This window comes from Pithys albifrons, chromosome 28, assembly GCF_047495875.1.
Source record: "Pithys albifrons albifrons isolate INPA30051 chromosome 28, PitAlb_v1, whole genome shotgun sequence".
Lineage (NCBI taxonomy): Eukaryota > Metazoa > Chordata > Aves > Passeriformes > Thamnophilidae > Pithys > Pithys albifrons.
Genome location: NC_092485.1, coordinates 870,127 through 886,497, shown reverse-complemented (window position 1 = coordinate 886,497; position 16,371 = coordinate 870,127). Strand labels below are relative to the sequence as shown.

General features: G+C 52.9%; 1 protein-coding gene across 1 annotated transcript; it reads right to left on the bottom strand.

The window, feature by feature from the left end:
- Window positions 1-7,063: 7,063 nt before the first annotated feature.
- Window positions 7,064-11,279, bottom strand: LOC139683473 (embryonic pepsinogen-like). The gene is made up of 9 exons (XM_071578648.1): window positions 11,224-11,279; window positions 10,698-10,860; window positions 10,316-10,433; window positions 9,834-9,952; window positions 9,550-9,749; window positions 9,056-9,169; window positions 8,265-8,409; window positions 7,387-7,485; window positions 7,064-7,201 (listed from the first exon to the last, which is right to left on the bottom strand). Exons 1-9 carry the CDS (start codon window positions 11,277-11,279, stop codon window positions 7,064-7,066), a joined length of 1,152 nt encoding a protein of 383 aa, XP_071434749.1.
- Between the last annotated feature and the right edge of the window lie 5,092 nt (window positions 11,280-16,371).

Genomic DNA, 16,371 nt, shown 5'->3' with positions numbered 1-16,371 from the left:
GAAAATTCACAGGGAAAATTCACAGGGAAAACCCACAGAGAAATCCCACAGAAAAATCCCACAGGGAAAACCCACATGGAAAATCCACAGAGAAAACCCACAGGGAAAACCCACAGAGAAAAACCACAGAAAAAAACCCACAGGGAAAACCCACAGGGAAATCCCACAGGGAAAACCCATGGAGAAATCCCACAGAAAAAACCCACAGGGAAAACCCACAGGGAAAACCCACAGGGAAATCCCACAGGGAAAACTCACAGGGAAAACCCACAGGGAAAACCCACAGGGAAATCCCACAGAGAAAACCCACAGGGAAATCCCACAGGGAAAACTCACAGGGAAATCCCACAGGGAAAACTCACAGAGAAATCCCACAGGGAAAACTCACAGGGAAAATCCACAGGGAAAACCCACAGGGAAAACCCACAGAGAAATCCCACAGGGAAAACTCACAGAGAAAACCCACAGGGAAAATCCACAGGGAAAATTCACAGGGAAAACTCAAAGAGAAAACCCACAGAAAAAACCCACCGGGAAAACCCACCGGGAAAACCCACAGGGAAAGCCCACAGGGAAAACCCACAGGGAAAACCCACAGGGAAAACCCACAGGGAAAATCCACAGGGAAAATTCACAGGGAAAACTCACAGAGAAAACCCACAGGGAAAAGCCGCAGGGAAAACCCACAGGGAAAACTCACAGAGAAAACCCGCAGAGAAAAACCACAGAGAAAACCCACAGGGAAATCCCACAGGGAAAACCCACAGAAAAAACCCACAGGGAAAACTCACAGGGAAATCCCACAGGGAAAACTCACAGGGAAAACTCACAGGGAAAACTCACAGGGAAAACTCACAGGGAAAAACCACAGAGAAAACCCACAGGGAAATCCCACATGGAAAACCCACAGGGAAATCCCACAGGGAAAACCCACAGGGAAAACCCACAGGGAAAATTCACAGGGAAAACCCACAGGGAAAACTCATGGAGAAATCCCACAGAAAAAACCCACAGGGAAAACTCACAGAGAAAACCCACAGAGAAAAACCACAGAGAAAAACCACAGAGAAAACCCACAGGGAAATCCCACAGGGAAATCCCACAGGGAAAACCCACAGGGAAAACTCACAGGGAAAACTCACAGGGAAATCCCACAGGGAAAACCCACAGGGAAAACTCACAGGGAAAACTCACAGGGAAAACCCACAGGGAAAAACCACAGAGAAAACCCACAGGGAAAATCCACAGGGAAAATTCACAGGGAAAATTCACAGGGAAAATTCACAGGGAAAACCCACAGAGAAAATTCACAGGGAAACTCACAGGGAAAAAAAACAGAGAAAAACCACAGAAAAAAACCCACAGGGAAAATCCACATGGAAAACCCACAGGGAAAACCCACAGGGAAAACCCACAGGGAAAACCCACAGGGAAAAGCCACAGGGAAAATCCACAGGGAAAACCCACAGGGAAAATCCACAGGGAAAACCCACAGGGAAAACAAGGCCCAGCATTTCCCTGGTGCAAAAAGCCACTTCTGGTTTTCTGAAACATGCAAATATCTTTGGGGAAAAGGAATTCCCTTTGGTAGGAGAAGCCAGGCAGGAGCTCATTTTGCCTTCCTCTCCAATGCCATCAGGTTTTCTCCTGACAAAACCATTTTGTTCCAACTTCACCGTCTCACTCAGCTGCTTTTTGGGGTGTCTTTGCCTCCATTAAATCCCAGTTTCTCCTGCAGTGTCTCCCACAGGCTCTTATCCCACACCTGCTGCCTTGGATGTCTCACCCCCTGAAGGTTCCACCATCCCTGGCTTGCAATTCCCTTCAGGAAGCAGTGATGAAACAGGGATTAGTTTTTGTTATTCCTGCTCTGTTGGGAAATATGAGTTTGGGCTTGCTGAGATTCTCCCTGTGGCAGAAATCCCTCAGTCCTGCTTGGAGGAGGTTGTTATTTTGGGTTTATTTTGTTGGGTTTTGGGGGTTCTTTTGTGCACTGTCTTCCTGCAATGAGGTTTTTTGCAGCCCAGAGGATGTATCTGAGACATGACCAGTACAATTCCTTTTCCCACTGGAACAAATCCCCCTTTTCATCTGCTCTCCCTGTTTTTTTTCCCCATCCCTCCACCATCCTTTTCTTTATCCCATCCCTTGCCATCACCTCAGATAGGAGAAGCTGTGAGAGCTATTTAGTCTCCTTCCATCTGTGCTCAAGCTCTGATCATCTGTGGGGACCTGTTGGAGGAGGCACAGCTGGGAACAGATGGAGGAGACACAGCTGGAAACAGCTGGAAACATCCCCAGCTCCTCCCTGTTCCTCCCTCAGGTCTCTCCAGCAGCTCTTCCACAATCCCCATTTTCATTTCATAACAGCTTTCCTTTCCCTCTGGAAAACTTGAACTATTTTTTACATTCTTTTACATTTTCCCCCTCCTCAAATTCTCTCCCAGCCTTTCAAATCTGAAGCACTTTGGGTATTTATTCCTTGGGAAATCACCACAGGAAATCCTGATGGGAAGGTTTGGGCTGGAAAATGTTCAGCTGTGACCTCATCACTCCTGCTGCTCCCTCAGCAAACATGGACCATAATGGTGCTGGGATGGATGGATGGATGGATGGGTGAAAGGATGGATGGAAGGAAGGATGAACAACCTGACTCTGATTCACTTGTAAACTTTATCCTCAAATAAAGGAGTAATTGCTTCAAAGTCTCCACTTTTTGTTCTTGGCTTTCTGCTGGGAATTCCAGCTGGGCCCCAGCTGAGAATTGTGTGTGGGAGGCTTGAGACATGAGACATTGTAGAATCCCAAAATGATTTGGGTTGGAAGGGACCTTAAAGATCATCCAGTCCCTCTGCCATGGGCAGGGACACCTTTCCCTAGTCCAGGGTGCTCCAAGCCCTGTCCAGCCTGGCCTTGGACACTCCCAGGGATGGGGCAGCCACAGCTGCTCTGGGAAACAGCTCCATGAGCTCTGCAGAGGTTTCCCCAACAGTTTGGCTCCTGCTGTCCCCTGTGGGAGGGCAAGTCCAAAGGGAATCTCTGATTTATTCCACCAGGACAGGGTCAGAGACACCAAACCCCTCCAGACTCATGAACTTACTCCCCTTTGATCCCAAAGAGGTGGAAAACCAGGCTGTGAATTCCCATTGTCAACACTCAGTTGGTGCTTGGTAAAAACCTTCCAGAAAGCCCTTTGGCCTGAACGATTTGCAGCTTTGGTGCCTTCCCAAACACAGGCCCAAAGCTCAGAGCTTTGAGATCCCTCAATGAGATCCATCAAAAGCTCTCAGGAGCTTCTGGAGTCAGTCCCTACTGAGCCCAATCCTTCATGTCCTCCTGCTCACAGGTTGAATTCCCTCTGGAAATTTTGTACTACCACAGGAAAAGCTGAAAAGAAAACAAGAAACATCTTTGCTTTCTCAGAAATGTGTCCTGGCTGCTTTTTATCCCTGCAGAAGTCAGAACCTGTGAGCAAGTGTGAAATATTTGTCAGCCAGAAACATCCCACTCCTCATTTGAGCTGAAATTCCCGACAATCCCAGACTGGTTTGGGTTGGAAGGGACCTTAAAGATCATCCAGTCCCTCTGCCATGGGCAGGGACACCTTTTCCTGTCCCAAGTTGCTCCAAGCCCTGTCCAGCCTGGCCTTGGACACTCCCAGGGATGGGGCAGCCACAGCTGCTCTGGCAAACAGCTCTGTGAGCTCTGCAGAGGTTTCCCCAACAGTTTGGCTCCTGCTGTCCCCTGTGGGAGGGCAAGTCCAAAGGGAATCTCTGATTTATTCCACCAGGACAGGATCAGAGACACCAAACCCCTCCAGACTCATGAACTTACTCCTCTTTGATCCCAAAGAGGTGGAAAACCAGGCTGTGAATTCCCATTGTCAACACTCAGTTGGTGCTTGGTAAAAACCTTCCAGAAAGCCCTTTGGCCTGAACGATTTGCAGCTTTGGTGCCTTCCCAAACACAGGCCCAAAGCTCAGAGCTTTGAGATCCCTCAATGAGATCCATCAAAAGCTCTCAGGAGCTTCTGGAGTCAGTCCCTACTGAGCCCAATCCTTCATGTCCTCCTGCTCACAGGTTGAATTCCCTCTGGAAATTTTGTACTGCCACAGGAAAAGCTGAAAAGAAAACAAGAAACATCTTTGCTTTCTCAGAAAAGTGTCCTGGCTGCTTTTTATCCCTGCAGAAGTCAGAACCTGTGAGCAAGTGTGAAATATTTGTCAGCCAGAAACATCTCACTCCTCCTTTGAGCTGAAATTTCCGACAATCCCAGACTGGTTTGGGTTGGAAGGGACCTTAAGGATCATCCAGTCCCTCTGCCATGGGCAGGGACACCTTTTCCTAGTCCAGGGTGCTCCAAGCCCTGTCCAGCCTGGCCTTGGACACTTTCAGGAATAGGGATCCAGTGCACAGGAGCTCAGATTTTGCCAGGAGATGGCACTCCAGGACAGACATTCCCTGTTGGAAACACTCCCAACGTGTGTTTCCCTCTCTCTAATTCATTCTTGGAAGCTTTTAGCTGGTTTATTCCTTTGTTGCCCATGTCAACATGGATGTGGGAAGGGCTGCCCTGGCCAGGGGGATGCTCCCATGGAGGAACCCCATTCCAGGGGTGATGTTTCCAGGTGGGGATGCTCCCATGGAGGAACCCCATTCCAGGGGTGATGTTTCCAGGTGGTCTCAGCATTGGTGGCCATGCCAGGAGGGCTTAGGAACCATCTCCTGGCATGGTATTTAGGGGCAAGGAACAACATCCCACTCCCATCCCACTCACACAGACCACAGCCCCAGCCCCTGGTGCTCCTCCAGGTCCTGCCAATCCAGGTCTATGGATTGCTGATCCTTGGAGATGTTGGTTCCACTGCATCAGCCTCATCTCTGGTTGTTCATAACAGTGAGAAAATTCCTGTGGTGGAGTTGAGGGAAAGGCCCCTCTGCCCAAAATCCAGGCTGGGATCCCTCTTATGGTGGGGCTGGGAAACCCAGGGATGTGTGATGATCCCAGGGAGCTGAGGTGGGATAAATCACACTCCCAGCACCCCAAATCACACCCTCCTTTATGGTCAACTTTTGCACAGTGAGAGAAGAGACCCAAACCACCAGGATTTCTCCCTCCACATTCCTGTTCCCCTCGGGTAAGGGATCTCCAGGCCCCATTGGTGGTGAAGCCTCATTGATCAATAAATAACACAAATATTCCCTTTTCCTCAGCACATCAGAAATGAAGAAGCATCAAAGACTTGGATCTCTCTCCCAGCTTCCCACTGAGCAATTCCAGTGTGGTTGCTCCCAGGGAAGGAGGCAGCCTCCATTTTTAATCAGGTTTGATGTGGATGGAGTTAAATTCCTTTAGAAAAATGGGAACTGTTCAGGTTCTGTAAAAGCCTCACGATGGGAGGCACTGGCTGAGAGCCCTTTCCTGCCCTACTCTCTTGGGTGGTCCAAGGGAAAACTCCAGTCAAGCCACATTTTCCTGGTGGATTCACTGCCTTGAGATGACACCAAGACCTGGGCCTGGAGATGGGGAACTACTGGGTGATGGGATATGGGAGCTACTGGTGGGAAGAGCAGCCTCCCTTCTCCAGCCTCGCTGCTCTTCTCTTCTCACTTGGGTTGGAAGAGACCTCTGAGATCATCAAGTCCAACCCTTGATCCAACCCCACTGGGATCACTCTGGCACTGAGTGCCCTGGGCTGGTGATCACAGTGGGGTTGGATCAAGACATGGTGGATTCTCTGTCCCTGGAGGTGTTTCAGAGGACACTCAGTGCCACATCCAGTCCCTTCTCCAGCCTCGTTGCTCTTCTCTGGCCCCGCTCCAGCCCCTCAATCTCTTGCCTCAACTGAGGGGCCCAGAACTGAACACAACACTCAAGGTGTGGCCTCCCCAAGGCAGAGTCCAGGGGAAGGGTCACTGCCCTGGGCCTGCTGGCCACGCTAGTTTGGATCCAGGCCAGGATCCCCTTGGCCTTCTTGGCCACCTGGGCACACTGGTGGCTCCTGTTGAGCTTCCTGTCCCTCAGTCCCCCCAGGTCCCTCTGCCTGGCTGCTCTCCAGCCACTCTGTGCCCAGCCTGGAGCGCTGCAGGGCTTGGGGTGGCCAAAGGGCAGGACCTGCACTTGGCCTTGGTGAACTTCATGCTATTGGAATGGGACAGAACAAGGAGGGTTCTCACCCCCAGGTCTGGTGGCAGCCACAGGAGATGTCTCTGTGGACAGTGTTGAAAAGTTTATGGATGATGGGATATGGGAGCTACTGGTGGGAAGAGCCATGAGGCTGGAGAAGGGAGTGGAGCACAAGTGCTGTGGGGAGAGGCTGAGGGAGCTGGGGGTGTTCAGCCTGGAGAAGAGGAGGCTCAGAGGTGACCTCAGCACTGTCTGGAACTGCCTGAAGGGAAGTTCTGGCCAGGTGGGGGTTGGTCTCTTCTCCCAGGCCCTCAGCAATAGGACAAGGGGGCACGATGGGCTCAAGCTCTGCCAGGGGAAATTGAAGTTGGAGATCAGAAGGAAATTCTTTACAGAGAGAGTGCTCAGGGATTGGAATGGGCTGCCCAGAGAGGGGGTGGATTCCCCATCCCTGGAGGTTTTTCAACTGAGCTTGGCCGTGGCACTGAGTGGCATGATCTGGTAAAGGGACTGGAGTTGGCCCAAGGGTTGGACTTGATGATCTGGGAGGTCTTTCCAACCCAATCCATTCTATGATTCTATGGTTGTGGGTCTGCAGGGATCTGCTCTGGGTTGTGTCTGGGATGGGAAGTTCATACTCCCTGGGGGGAAATTTGGGGTTTCCAGAATCACTGGATGATGTTATCCCAATAAAAGAGCCAATCCAGACTTTCCCCCCGCCCTCAGCTCCTGCAGCTCCCAAAGACCATCAGTCTGTGATGACCAAATGCTCCTAAATTACCACAGAGCAGCAGGTGTTTGACAGCTCCTTCCTGATTCCCACCATTCCATCAGAACTAAACCTGCAACCACCAACTCTGAACCATCAGCACTTTATTTGGGCCCAAAAACCTGATTGTGGCATGGCTGGGATGAAACCACATCCCCAGGGTGGGGCTAAACAGCCTTGGCCAGTCCCACACGGTTGTTGGCCCGGTCAAAGATGCTGTAGTACACCCTGAGGAAGACATCTCCTAAGATCCAGAGGTCTCCAGAGGTGTCCTGGAAGCTGCTGGTGCAGGATCCTGGATTGTGCTGCGTTGGAGCAAGAAAAGACAGATGGGGAGATGTGGGTTGGGGTCTTTTCTTGCATTGCTCTGGGGGCTCAAGGCCATCCAGCCCCTGCCTCCCATGGGAATGGGAGAAGTCCAGGTGACTGGAGAGACCAGAAGGACCCTGGGAGAGGGTCCTGCAAGCAGGACCAGCTGGTTTCCCCTCACCTGCTCAGTGTAAGCTGAGGCAGACACAGAGTACTGGAGGCCATCAATGACGAAGATGATGTCGGGCATGGCAGGGATGGAGCTGCAGTTCACGTGGTGCTGCAGGGATCAGAGGGAAGGGGCTCTTAGGAGGGGAACCTCATGTTCAGAGGATGAGGAGAGAGACAGGAAACACCATGGTGGCCCTCAGCATCCTCAGCAGGAGCAGTGGAGGGGCAGCACCAATCTCTGCTCTCTATGAGCAGTGACAGGACCCAGGGAATGGCTGGAGCTGTGTCAGGGGAGGGTTGGGTTGGATATCAGGGATGGGTTTTTCTCCTCAGAGGGTGGTGGGCACTGAACAGGTTCCCCAGGGCAGTGGGCACAGCCCCAAATCTGCTCAGGGAGTGTTTGGAGAACACTCTCAGGGACAGGGTGGGATTGTTGGGGTGTCTGTGCAGGGCCTGGAGTTGGACTCAATAATCCTGATGGGTCCCTTCCAACTGGGCATGTTCTGATTCTGTGATTCCCTGATATAAACTGGACACTGGGAGGACCTCAGGGTGGGCTCTACTGGAGGCATGTTCTGATTCTGTGATTCCCTGATATAAACTGGACACTGGGAGGACCTCAGGGAGGGCTCTACTGGAGGAATGTTCTGATTCTGTGATTCCCTGATATAAACTGGACACTGGGAGAGTCTCAGGGTGGGCTCTGCTGGAGGAATGTTCTGATTCTGTGATTCCCTGATATAAACTGGACACTGGGAGAGTCTCAGGGTGGGCTCTGCTGGAGGTATTGGGGGTTTGCCCTGAGCAGGTTCCCTGTGCATGGAATCAGACTTGGCACTGGGTCTGCAGTGCCAGGTGGGCTCCAGGGTGAGCAGGGTGGGCTCTCACCTCTCCATACACGTCCTGCCTGGCTCCAACTGCCCTCTGGATGTTGCTGATGCCCGAGGGTGGCCCAGCCACAAGGGACGTGCCGGTGTCAATGATGGCCTGGCAGCCACCATGGCAGGCAACCTCCTGGCTGTTCACGATGATGCTGGGAGGGGAGACAAGGCATGGGGACATGAAACAACCAGATGGACCTTAGGGATGGTTTTTAACTTCTTTTATTAGAGCTGGGTTACCCAAGGTGCTGCTCTGAGCCTTTTCCCTCCTGGAGTGTGCAGTGCCAGTGGGAGCACAGACACTATTGCAGACATGGGCACTAAACACGACCCAGCAGGTGGCACCCAAGGAGATTTTGGGCCCTAATTTTACTGTTCACACCACCAGGGACATGGTCTTTTTAACTTTGATAAAAGTTAAAGCTGGGTTACCCAAGGTGCTGCCTGTGAGCCCTTTCCCTCCTGGAGTGTGCAGTGCCAGTGGGAACACGGCTGCTCTTGCACACGTGGGCACTGAAACACTGAACTCAACCCAGTAGGTGAGACCCAACCAAGCCCAGAAAGGAGGTTTCAGACCATAATGTTGCTCTACACATCACCAGGGACATCCCCCAAATCACCAGGCTGTGCCCCAGGCCCAAAGCATCCTCATTTTGGGTGGCAATTACCAAAGTGTTGCTGGTTCTGCTCAACCCTCAGCCACAGGGTGTTGGATGGCAGTGGAAAGGTTCTGGTGTTGGGCCCAAGTGTCTTTAGAAGCAATGTCAAAGTGAACATAGACCACCAGAGCTGCTGTACCTGTCCATGGTGATCTGCCAGTACCCCTGGTAGGAGACAGAGATCCAGCTGATGGAACCAGTGAAATAAGACTCATCGATGCCTCCAAAGATGACCACACTCCCTGTTTCCTCCCTGGATGATGCAGAAAAGGAAAACAGGGCAGGTTTTGCCACGTGACTCCAGTGCAGGAGCTCAGAACAGCAGGAATGTGTGTCCCATGGGGTGAGACACCAGTTGTGATGCCACAGCCACATCCACTGCCCTCACCAGCGGGGCAGGGGTATAGCAGTATGGCCAGGGTGTTGGACCCCAGAAGGGGGATCATGTGCCTGGAAACTGTTTCCCCACAAGCCATAAGCTCCCTGGTGGCTCTGGTGGCTCCCAGCAGGTTGTGATACAGAGACAGCATCCCATGGCAGCAGTGGGAACCAAACTGGAGCCACCAAAACATGCAACAATGTGCATCAGATCCATCCACCACCTTCCCCATGCCTCAAGATCCACGTTCTTACCGGGACAGGTAGACTGAGAAGAGGTTCTCCTGCACCAAGCTCTCATTCACCATGTTGTCAAAGACTGGTGTGATCCCATCAGCTGCCAGGTTTGGGTACCCCAAGCCCAAGATCCCATCGAACTTGACATGGACAAAGAACTGCCCAGGCTCGGTGGTGCTCAAGCCAAAGAGCTGGTTTGTGTCCACCAGAGATGCAACCTGGGGACAGAGAGGGTGTCCCTGGGATGAGGAACTGGGATACTGGTGTCAGTCAGGTGGAGGAAGCACAGGGGACACACTCACGGTGACGGTGTCGGAGCCCACGATTCCCTCCATCTCCCCAGTGCCATAATGGATGGACAGGCTCTGCCCTGTGCTCTTGTAGGTGGAGGACTGTGCTGGGTCAAACATCTGGTGGGTTTCTACATAGGTGAGAAATCACAAAATCAAGCCTTTGAGTAAGGCCAGGCCTAAGGGAGGTGTGGGAGGTGGGACCTTGATGAACTGCTGTTCATTATCTGCCTTCAGGAACAACTGAACTGTGAGAATTTGCTGCAGGTCCTTCCCCCTCCTCCACAAACCAGGGATGCCCAGGAATTCCCATCACAGGTGGGAGCACTGGGCAGGTCCTACAGCCCAAATACTCATCACTCCAGAGCACTGATGGATCCACCTGGGTGAACCCAGTGCCTTGGCAACGTCATCCCAGGGTTTAGGCTCAGTTTTAAGCCCAGTTTGATGTGCAGCTGGACCCAGATCTACTGAAATGGGAAGTTCTTACTTACGACAAGCCAGGCTGGGGCAGGAGACAGAGGGGACCCAGAGGTTGGAGGAGCCGGTGTCGAAGACCACGGAGAAGTCCTGTGGTGGGGTGCCAATGGAGATGGTCCCATAATACTCCACCTGTGGGGCAGCAGGGCCAGGAGAGGATTTTAAGGCATGAAATCAACTCTGGAGCTTTCAGGGTTTGAGCTTTCATGGTGTCCTTCTCATGGGGACTCCCTTCTTCCAGCAGAGCTCCTGAGGGGACATTTCTCTGTCCAAGGCCACCAGAGTGGACTGAAGGATGTGAGATTTGGGGTAACAGGATTTGGGTTTGGACCATGGACAATACAGACATGGGATGGACATCCCATAAACCACACTGGGGTCAGAGCCCACACTCACATCCAGGGCGTTCAGCAGAGGCTCCGTGGCCACTTTGGTTCCATTGGGAAAAGCGTGTGGGAATTTGGTGCCAATGTCATAGTGATGGTGCTGGAAGAATTGGTGCAGCAGATCCTTCTCCCTGAGGATCTCTCTCAGCTTCTTCCCCCTTTCCAAGGGCAACCTGGAACACGAAGGAAAAGAAGGAAGGAAAATAAAAACAAGGAAAAAAGGAAGAGGTAGATGGGAATTTGCTGCCTGCAGGTCCTGCCAGAAGGAGTTAATCCCTTCAATGGCCCTGCTGATCCAATGGCAGGACTACAGGAAACTCCCCCAAAACTCTGAGTCAGGAGGATTTCTCCAAACCCCCAAACTCCTCCTGAAAACCAGCCCCACCCCAGGCACCCCCTCATTCTCTGCACCCCTGGAGCAGCTTTGCCAAGCCTCAAACTTCCCCTCTGCTTCCCAAAGCCATGGAAAGGTTCAGATTCCTCATTTTCCCCCCTCACCTGGCTCAGGTGGCCCCTGGAGTGATGTGGTGACTTACTTGGTGACCCCCTGGGCAAGGGCAGAGGCAGCGCAGAGGAACACGAGGAGCTGCATCATCCTGGGATAGGCAGGGAAAGTTCCCAGCAGTTTATAAAGACCTTGCCCACTCCACCTGCAGTGCCAAGAGCCAACAGCACCAACAGGAGCTGCCCCCTCCCCTCCTTTGGGCACCTGGCCAAGGCAGGTGACACACAGGGCCCAAAGGACATGGCAAACATGCAAACACGTCACCTGTGAAGGTGGGGGGACAATCCCATCATGCACATGCTCCCCTCTGGACCCCCCTCCAAACCCTTTAGATCTTAAATCCTTCATCCCAGCCAGGCACTGCCTGGTTTGTGGGCATAGAATCACGGAATTCCAGACTGGGCTGGGCTGGAAGGGACCTCAAAGCTCATCCAGTGCCACCCCCTGCCATGGGCAGGGACACCTTCCACTACACCAGGTTGCTCCAAGCTGTTCAACCTGGCCTTGGACACTTCCAGAGATGGGGTGTCCTCTGGAAAATCCATTCCAGGACCTCTCCATCCTTTCAGGGGAAAAATTTCTCCCCAGTACCCCCAGATATCCCCAGACTTTATCTGGAGCTGGGATTTATGGAATGCTGGGCAGGTCCCAGCAGGAACTTCTGCAGGTTGGGAGGGCAGGAGGCAAGAAGTGGGGTTGGAAGGGGCCTCAAAGCTCATCCAGTGCCATGGACAGGGACAATTTCCTCTATCCCAGGTCACTCCGAGCCCTGTCCAGCCTGACCTTGAACACTCCTAGGGATGGGGCATCCTCTGGGAATTCCATCCCAACCCCTCCCCACCTTCCCAGTCAGCAGTTCCTTCCCAATATTCCCCCTCTCCCTGCCCTCTGGCAGTGGGAAGCCATTCCCTGTGTCCTGTCCCTTCATCTCTTGTTCAAAGTCCCTCTCCAGCTCTTCTGGAGTCCCTTTAGGCACTGGAAGGGGCTCTCAGGTCTCCCTTCTCCAGGATGGACATTCCCATCTTTCCCAATCTCCAAAGCAAAGGTTCTCCATTCCTTGGAACATCTCTGTGGCCTTCTGTGGACTTGCTCCAGCAGCTCCACATCCTTCTGATGTTGGACCCAGAGCTGGAGGCATCATTTGACTTTTCCTTTGGCAAACAGCAGGGGGGCACCCCAGTGATGGGCATCCCCCCTGTGTGGGGTGGGGAAGGGGCCCCACTGGGTGCTGATCTTTGTGTGCCCCGGGAGAGCCACCTGGGAGGGGTTTACACACATTTTCCCCTTATCAGGAAAATCCAGTTAGTCCCGCGGGATGCAAACAGGACAAGGTGACCCTGAGGCCTCGCAGCAGGGTTTGCCCGGAGATACGGGACCATTAACGGGTATTCGGGCACCTCCCGAGCTCCTGGTATCGCCCATTCCCCGGGATTAAAGCTCCTCCCGAATTACCGGTATCGGTGCAGCGATAGCGGCTCCAGCGATCCCGCGGGTGGAGCGGGAGGGGCGCGGGTGGAGCGAAGGACGCAATCCATGTCCTGACCAGATACAATCCATGTCCTGACCAGATACAATCCATGTCCTGACCAGATCTAAACCATGTCTTGGTCAGACCCAAACCATGTCCTGGTCAGACCCAAACCACGTCCTGACCAGATACAATCCATGTCCTGACCAGATCTAAACCATGTCTTGGTCAGACCCAAACCATGTCCTGGTCAGACCCAAACCATGTCCTGGTCAGTCCCAAACCATGTCCTGACCAGATACAATCCATGTCCTGACCAGATACAATCCATGTCCTGACCAGATCTAAACCATGTCTTGGTCAGACCCAAACCATGTCCTGACCAGACCCAAACCATGTCCTGGTCAGACCCAAACCATGTCCTGGTCAGACCCAAACCATGTCCTGACCAGATACAATCCATGTTCTGGTCAGACCCAAACCATGTCCTGACCAGATACAATCCATGTCCTGGCCAGATCCCTGTCACGTTCTGGCCAGCTCCAGTCCCTCTCCCGGCACATCCCAGCCATGTCCCTCCTTGTCCTGTCCCACTCCAGCTTGTCCAGCAGGGCAGGTTTCACCTTGGAGCCAGAACATCAAACAGAGTGTGTGGCAAAGCACGTGCTGAGAGATGAAAGGGGCCCTTGGCACCATTCCAAGGGGGGAAAAGCATCTCCCAGGAACCAAACACCCCGTGGTGTTCCCCATTTCAAGGTTGTGTTGACTTTACCCCCATCCCTGTGGGAGGGCAGAGCTGGTGCTTTGCTGCTTTTGCCCCTGGGGGGAGGTTTGCACCTCTAGGGGAAAAAAAAAAAAGGATATTTTCCAGGTTTTGCTGCCCTAAATGCACTTGGAAAGCAGTTTAAAAGTTCTTTTTTTATTATTAGCTGCAGGAAAAACCCTCCAGTGATGAAGGAAAGGGACCTTCTCCATCACCTTTGTTATGGACATCTCCTGACTCCTTCAATTTACAATATAAAGTCAAGCAGAGTTTGGTCTTTTAATGGGAATGTCCCTCCATTTGTGCCAAAATTCAGTGATTTCCCATTAAACTTTAAAGCATCAGGAGTTTGGTCATTCCCTCCAGGAAGGTTTGGGAGTTCCCCCAGAGTGGGAACTGAGGATGGGTAAGAATCTGTCAAGTTGTTTCATTTCTTGTAGTTGTTTCTCCTGGGAGAAAATGCTTTGCAATATTTTCCATTGGTAGATGTCTAAAAATTAAGGAAAAATCCCCCACTCAGAGCCCCTTCTGCCCATTCCCAAGCAGGTGGGGAGACCCTAATGAAATAAAATAAATTAATAAAACAAACTCAAACCATAAAATTATATATTTTAACGGTTTTATTAATTATTTTGGGGTTTTCATTGGCTTTTCCTGCCTCTCTATTGCTCTGGGATCCATTTCCAGGGGTTTTTTTGTGGTATTCCCAGTGCCAGGGGATGGTACTACAAATCCACCCACCTGGGCAGGTGCTCCAGGAATTTTCTCTTGTAAATAAAACCCAAAAATTCTGATGTTCAAGACAAAAAAAAAATTCAAATAAAATCAAGCTGGTTGTTTCACTGGTTTATTTTCACCAAATCCATGGATTTTTGAGGGGAAGAACAAGTGCAGGGAAGCTTTTGCTGAGCCTCAAACACCAAATCCCACCAGGATCTGCCACAGCCACACTTGAGGAACAGAAACAGGTGATGGGTCAGCACCAAAATCCACCAAACCCAACCAAATCCTACCAAGCCCCACCAAAACTCCACTAAAACCCACCAAATCCCACCCAAATCCACTAAATCCCACCAAGCTCAACCCCATTAAACACAACAGGACCCACCAAAGCCCTTGGAATTCCACCAAATCCCATGGACAGAGCTGGGCTGGGACAGAGCTGGGCTGGGCTGGAGCTTTGTTGGGACAGAGCTGGGCTGGGGCAAAGCTGGGCTGGGATAGAGCTGGGCTGGGGCAAAGCTGGGCTGGGATAGAGCTGGGCTGGGATAGAGCTGGGCTTGGACAGAGCTTGGCTGGGACAGAGCTGGGCTGGGATAGAGCTGGGCTGGGGCAAAGCTGGGCTGGGGCAAAGCTGGGCTGGGACAGAGCTTTGCTGGGACAGAGCTGGGCTGGGCTGGAGCTTTGTTGGGACAGAGCTGGGCTGGGGCAAAGCTGGGCTGGGACAGAGCTTGGCAGGGATAGAGCTGGGCTGGGGCAAAGCTGGGCTGGGACAGAGCTGGGCTGGGATAGAGCTGGGCTGGGATAGAGCTGGGCTGGGGCAAAGCTGGGCTGGGACAGAGCTGGGCTGGGACAGAGCTGAGCTTGGATAGAGCTGGGCTTGGGCAGAGCTTGGCTTGGACAGAGCTGGGCTGGGACAGAGCTTTGCTAGGGCAGAGCTGGGCTTGGACAGAGCTTGGCTTGGACAGAGCTGGGCTTGGACAGAGCTTGGCAGGGATAGAGCTGGGCTGGGGCAGAGCTTGGCTTGGACAGAGCTGGGCTGGGACAGAGCTTTGCTAGGGCAGAGCTGGGCTTGGACAGAGCTTGGCTTGGACAGAGCTGGGCTTGGACAGAGCTTGGCAGGGATAGAGCTGGGCTGGGGCAAAGCTGGGCTGGGATAGAGCTTGGCTGGGACAGAGCTGGGCTGGGCTGGAGCTTTGTTGGGACGGAGCTTTGCTGGGATAGAGCTTTGCTGGGACAGACCTTGGCTGGGACAGACCTTGGCTGGGACAGAGTTGGGCTGAGGCAGAGCTTGGCTGGGATGGAGCTTTGCTGGGACAGAGCTGGGCTGGGACAGAGCTGGGCTGCGATGGAGCTTTTCTGGGACAGAGCTTTGTTGGGACAGAGCTTTGCTGGGACGGAGCTTTGCTGTGACGGAGTTTTGCTGGGATAGAGCTGGGCTGGGATGGAGTGTTGCTAGGACAGAGCTGGGCTGCTACAGAGCTGGGCTGGGCTAGAGCTTTGTTGGGACAGAGCTGGGCTGGGACAGAGCTTGGCTAGAACAGAGCTGGGCTGGGACGGAGCTTTCCTGGGATGGAGCTTTGCTGTGACAGGGCTTGGCTGGGACAGAGCTTTGCTGGGGTAGAGCTTTGTTGGGGCAGAGCTGGGCTGGGACAGAGCTGGGCTTGGATAGAGCTGGGCTGGGCTGGAGCTTTGTTGGGACAGAGCTTTGCTGGGACAGAGCTTTGCTGGGACAGAGCTGGGCTTGGACAGAGCTTGGCAGGGATAGAGCTGGGCTGGGGCAAAGCTGGGCTGGGGCAGAGCTTGGTTGGGACAGAACTTTGCTGGGACAGAGCTTTGTTGGAATGAAGCTTTGTTGGGCTGGAGCTTTGTTGGAATGAAGCTTTGTTGGGACAGAGCTTTGTTGGGACAGAGCTTGGTTGGGGCAGAGCTTTGCTGGGACAGAGCTTTGCTAGGACAGAGCTTGGCTGGGACAGAGCTGGGCTGGAACAGAGCTTGGCTGGGACAGAGCTTTGCTGGGACGGAGTTTTGCTGGGGCAGAGCTGGGCTGGGACGGAGCTTGGCTGGGATGGAGCTTTGCTGGGACAGAGCTTGGCTGGGGCAGATCTTGGCTGGGGAAGAGCTTTGCTGGGACGGAGCTTTGTTGGGATGGAGCTTTGCTGGGACAGAGCTTGGCTGGGACAGAGCTTGGCTGGGACAGAGCTTGGCTGGGACAGAGCTGGGCTAGG